We start from the raw sequence: 6,274 nt of genomic DNA on the forward strand, positions 1-6,274 counted from the left end.
CATTGTATCATGTGCAATCTTTTATGCAATTCTCATCATGACAGACACTGCTAAGTTGCTTTCTGAAGTGTTACATCTATTTAGGCTGCCACTAAGAGCATGCTGCTATGGTTTGAATGTCCCCTCCAAAACTCATGTTGAAATTTAATTACCATTAATACCATAAGATGTAGGGACATTTAAGAGGTGATTAGGTCATGAGGGCTCCACCCTCACAAATGGATTAATGCTTTTATGCTGGGAGTGGGTTAGTTGATAAAAAGATACTTTTGGCCTCTATTTTCTCTGTCTCATATGCATGCTTGCTCTTCCACCACCATAGGTGATGCAGCAAGAAACCCCTCACCAGATGCCAGAGCCATGCTCTTGGACTTCCCAGCCTCTAGAACTGTGAGGAATAAATTTCTTTTCTTTAAAGATTACCCAGTTTGCAGTATTGTTATTGCAGCAGAAAACAGACTAAGACAAGTTTTTTTCCCTATTTTCCTATAGACTCTCCAATAGAGTACGTTATCAAACTTTTGGGTTATTAACTCACTAAAGAGGTGAAAATAGTCCTCTGTGGATTTAATTGGATTTTCTTTTCTAATTAGTGAGATTGAGCATCTTTTCATATTGTTAAGACCACTTGTATTGCCTTTTTTGTGAACTGTTTATATTCCTGATTAACATTTATTGGGTTACTGGTCTTTTTTGTCACAATTTCTATTGATAGTAACTCTTTATAGGAACTATGCCCTTCCTCCTACCAACAATTTGTCTTTTGACCTTGCCTATGGGTCTTTTGATATGCAGCATTATTTTTAAAATATAGTTTAATTTACTGATCTTTTCTTTTATGGTCTCTATATTTGCAGTCATATTTAGCCATGCTCAAACTCACATGATGGAAAAATGAAATTCTCCCATGTTTTCTTCTAGAACTTCTACAATGTTGTTTTAAAAATTTTAAATTTTTATTCATATGGAATTTACCCTAGTGTATGATGTGACAAATGATTTAACTTTGTTTTTTAACATAGCTTTACAGTTGTCCCACCATCCTTTATTGACTCCCTCCCAGCCCCCCACAGAACTGAGATAACACCTTTATCACATACCAAACTCCTTCATCGATTTGGGCCTATTTCTGAACTTAGTTTTCTGTTCCATTGTTGTGATTATCCTGTGTCAGTATCAGTGATTTAAATATTGAAACTTTATATTTTAATATCTGATAGAGTAATCCTATTTTATTCTGCTTCTTTTTCAATCTTTTCCTGGTTATTCTCATACATATATTTTCCATATGAACATTAGAATCAGCTTGCCTAATTTTAAAAAATTATATTTTAACTGGAAAAATTAAACATTTCATTCATAAACAACTTAAGAAACTTAAAATCTTAATGATGCTGAGTCTACCTACACAAGTACCTAAGCTATATTTCCACTTGAGGAAGTGGTCATTTGTATCTTTTGGTAGGTTTTCAAAGACTTCTTTGTGGAAGTCTTGTATCTTTATCATGAGGTTTATTCCTAAATATTTTAGATTTTGTCTTGTTCTTTTATATAGGTCTTTTCTCATTTTTATGTGTTAAGAGGTTGTTTGCTGAATATATGACGCCTAGTACTTTCTGTATAGTAACATTATACCATATTATCTCACCTTTCCCTTATTGTTTGCAGTAATTTCTCAGTTGATTTTCTTGGGTTTTCCAGGCATATCACGTCTTCTAATAATAACAGTTTTACCCAGTCTTTTCCCCATACTCTACACATGTAATTTCTTATTCTTACTGAACTGGATCAGCTGGTGTATACTGTGTTAGATGCAGCTTAATCTTGTTCCTGACTTTAATGGGACTACCTCTATTGCCTTTCCACTAAACATCGTGCTGGCTCACGAGCTACAAAGATTTATTTTGTCATATTATTGAAATATCCCACTATTTCTATTATGTCCTTATTTTTTAAATTTTTTAAAGAATTTTTGTTGAATCAACAAAGTCAAAAGGTGGCTCTTTAAAAACACTAACAAGGCAAGACTAATCAAGAAAAAAGAGAACACAAATTATTAAGGAATGGAAATACACCATACAGTTCATACAAACATGATAAAGAAAAGAAGATAGTAAAAAGAAACTTTATATCAATTTGATAATTAAAATGAAACAGGTGATTTACTGGGAAAACACAACAAAACAGATACCAAAAGAAATAGAAAATCACAAATGTTATATTTATTTTAAAAAATAAATCTATTCCTTCCCACAAAGAAACCTCCTGGCTCAGCTGCCTTTATTTTTTAATTCTTGCAAACATTTAAGGAAAAAATAGCATTACTCTTATACAAACTCATTCAGAGAATAGAAAACAAGGAAACAACTTTCTAACTAGTTTTCTGAGAGCAGCAAAACTTTGATAAAAAGAAAAATTACAGACCTACCTCTATAATGAATACGGATGTAGAAATAGTAAATAGCAAATTTAGATGTTTGAAGTGACTGATTCTTTAAAGTTTCTTATTCTATAGCAAAATATCTGCTCCACAATGGTATTACTCATCTACTGGTAAGTTTTGCTGCTCTTTTCTCTTTTTTCCCATAGTATCTTTTATCAATGCTGAGCTAATAAGAGTTTTATTATTTATCACTGAATAATTTAAGTTTTCCTGGTACAGCTATTTGCAAGAGATTTGGGGGAAGAGAGGCCCAGTGTAGCCTTCCAGGCTACACAAACCAGCAGCTCTCTTCTCTGTTGCACGAGATACAGACTATTTCCTGCAAATAAAGTGTCTTTGTGTGATAACGTATACCTGCCTCTTCTGGTTCTCCAAAACAATACTGGTCCAGGCGGGCTACTGCTGCCAATCCTGCTTCCCTCAAATCCCTCAAGAACCGCTTCAAAAAAAGGACACAGCCTTTTAAGTTATGCCCTTCATCTTCAGGTAGGGCATTTTTATAGTGCTTTCCAAGGGCCTCTACCACTAGGCCTCCTTGACCCTCTGTTCCTTTTCTCCCCATTACCCTCTCCTGGCTTTTATCCAATTTCATCCCTGCTCATTCCAGTTCCTGGCTACCCAAATTCCTACAGCTCATCCCAGTTCCCACCTTGGCCATAGTAAACAAGAGAAATATATTCTCCAATGAGACTTCTCACCTTTAAGGAATCACTTTTAAAGTGGCAGATTTCCAGAATCTGAGCCATGGCCCTCCCCCAGCAACTTCCTGTACTTCCTCTTATGGGTAATTTCTCCTGGATCTCAACTGCTTTAGGCAGTCCTTACAGATATTTTGGTAATCTGTGGATTATGCCTGCCTTTTGTCTTTTCAAAAATGGAATTTGTAGTTGCTTTGCCCCCACTCTGCTTGTGATTTGAAGGATTTTTTTGATAAACGTAAATATACTGAGAACCACACTACAATGTTCAAATTTTCTAAGACATTGCTTCTCAAACTTTAATGTGAATATGACTCACCAGGAATTTTGTTGAAATGCAGATTCAGTATGTCTAGGAAGGACCTGAGATTCTGTATTTCTAAAAAGTTCCCCAATAACATAGATATTACTATTCTATGGACCACACTTTAAGCAGCAAGGCAATAAATCACTTAATGTAAAGCAATGGTTTTTACTCTTTTTCTGGAAATTAATTTTTAAGTATTCAAATCCCCTTCATTATAAAAGAAATAGAATAACTAACATTTATTGAGATCACCAATTATGAGATCTCATGTAATCCCCACAATGACCGCACAAGATAAATATTACCACTATCACCATTTTACCCCGTAAACAGAAGCATAATTAGATTAAGTAACTTTCCCAAAATAACATAGAATGCAGCAGACTCAGGGTTAAATCCAGGCATTCTGACTCTTGAGCCAGCTTTCATACCCACTATATTATACTGCCTCCAATGATTTGGCTAGTTTACTTTCCTAAGCTAATTTAAGTTAATATAATCATATATTTGCCAGGTTACTAAAAAAAAAATTGAAATATTGGTTTATGTACCTTATTCAAATTTCATCATCCTTCCCTTACATATTCACAGACTAAAAATTAAAGATGAATACCTGATTTTTCTATCATCAAATGATTTTATTAGTAAGATTAATTTCCCTATAGGGAAATGTTTTTCCTGTACCACTGGAAGAAGTTATTACCATCAAAAGTAGGGTTTTGTTTCAAAACCTATTCAATCAGGTACTTAGCTTCAATAATTTCCCTGAAAAGAGTCTTTATAACTATGTCAGACAAAGTATTTAAATAATTTATTCTTAGCAATATACAGTCAGCCCTCCGTATCTGTGGGTTTTGCATCCATGGGTTCAACCAACCATGGGTAAAAAAATTTGGGAAAAAATAATAATAATAATCAAAAATAATAATTTAAAAAATGCACTATGACAACTGTTTACATAGCATTTGCATTGTATTAGGTATTATAAGTTATCTAAAGATAATTTAAAATATACAGAGGATGTGTATAAGTTATATCCAAATACTATACCATTTTATATAAGGAATTTGAGAATTCACAGATTTTGATGATCCAAGGGGGGGGTCCTGAAACCAATCCCCCACAGATATTAAGGGATGACTATATGACAGGTATTAAGCAGAGATTATCATTGCTTTGGTTCCAAGAAAGAAAATGAGCTGACAATAGCTGTATGTGGACAACTGAACAACTGATAAAACTTTTCCCCAGAAGACATAATATAGATTACAAATACTGGCAATCAATAAGTCAAGATAATCAATATCTATTATGCTAAAATATCTATAAGTAATAGCTTTACTTTCTATATATAGGAATTATACTACTGATAAGAGATAGTAATAATTCAAAACTTAAGTTATACCTAAAGTTTTTAACAATGACTTAGAAAGAACATGTGACAGCAATTGGCTCTCCAATGGTACAAAAACCTCAATGTAATTGATGGAATTTGAGATGGCACCTTGGTCTTCTCCTATTTTGCAGAAGCTTGAAATTTTATTTAGGATAAAACTTATTTTATAAGCTTCTGATAATTTCTAAACTGAACACATAACACACAATTGTATTTATTCTTTAATCTTAGTATAACAGGTAATTATTATTTCTTCTATACATAATAGCAAGGTTCATATTGTTCAAAAGGTTATATAGTTACCCTTGGTTTAAGAGGTTTTACTGTTGGAATATCAGTTCCTTCAGCTCTTTGTCTACTTGAATCAAAAGTCTTCCGTTTTTTAGTGGCGGTTTTCTGGCAAATGGGTCCATGTTTTTTCTGTTAAGTGAAAAAACGTAACATATCATTTTCTCTTTCTACAGAAGAGAAAATTATAAAACTTTATTTAAATTGAGATCAGTTTAAAAATTTGAGACCAATTTAAAAATCTGAAAAGATATACCTTGCCTTAATTAAAATTAACTTTTAAAACATATATGTAATACATGCTATAAGTTACTTTTCTCACAAGACAGTCTTCTAAAATTTTATTAACAGCTATTCAATATCTTCTAGTTTTCACACTGCTAAGAATAAGAAAAATAATGTAACCAAGTAAAAGCTAATCCAGTGGGGGGGGGGGATGTCTTTACTAAATACCTGAACATAGATACTGGAAAAACAACATAAATGAAGAAGAATGCATTACGGTTAAATTTACAAAAGTTTATAGTAGTTTGGATTACTAAAGTTAACATAACCGTAGTATGCGAATATAAAGTTTACACAAAATAATAGGGCAAAGGGTCAGATTTGTGTTCTTCCCCTATAATTATCCCTTTCCTCCATTCTGGAAGTCAAATTTTCTACCTTTCTTAACCTAGGATATTTCTTGAGTTATCTAGTGTTCCACTCCTCTGGCTTTTGTTTGTTTGTTTTTTAGTAGAGTTGCCAACTCAATCATTCATTCATTCATTCATTTTAAGGACATTCCAATGGAAGCTCTCTTAATTGACCTCCAGTTAACCAATTAGATAAACAAACATTCTCCCTCTATTATATAAACATGTTGACAGATAACATCAGTGCACTAAACACACTTTCTTTTGTATTTTGTTAAACACTGAAGAAACTGGAACTATTAAACTTTAGGAAAAAAAGAAACCCCAAAACTGATTTATTTGACATCATAGAGCCTCTTTTGCTTTCAGTAAACAATAATTAATCAACTGTTTTATATATTTGTTTTCAGTTTTCATTTCAACAAACAAGCACTGTAATTATGAGAATAAAATCTTTAAGTATTCAAAAAAAAATGGGGTTAGTAGGGAGTAGACCCCTGTACAAAC

General features: G+C 32.7%; 1 protein-coding gene across 1 annotated transcript in view; it reads right to left on the bottom strand.

The window, feature by feature from the left end:
• The window catches only part of ZC2HC1A (zinc finger, C2HC-type containing 1A), a 77,032-nt gene that overhangs the window by 60,212 nt on the left and 10,546 nt on the right, over positions 1-6,274 (bottom strand). The window contains exon 3 of the mRNA XM_012663099.1: positions 5,148-5,264. Within this exon, the coding sequence (XP_012518553.1) occupies positions 5,148-5,264 (117 nt within the window). The remainder of the gene's footprint in view (positions 1-5,147; positions 5,265-6,274) is intronic.

Source organism: Propithecus coquereli, unplaced genomic scaffold (genome assembly GCF_000956105.1).
Source record: "Propithecus coquereli isolate 6110/MARCELLA unplaced genomic scaffold, Pcoq_1.0 Scaffold8, whole genome shotgun sequence".
In the NCBI taxonomy this organism is placed as follows: domain Eukaryota; kingdom Metazoa; phylum Chordata; class Mammalia; order Primates; family Indriidae; genus Propithecus; species Propithecus coquereli.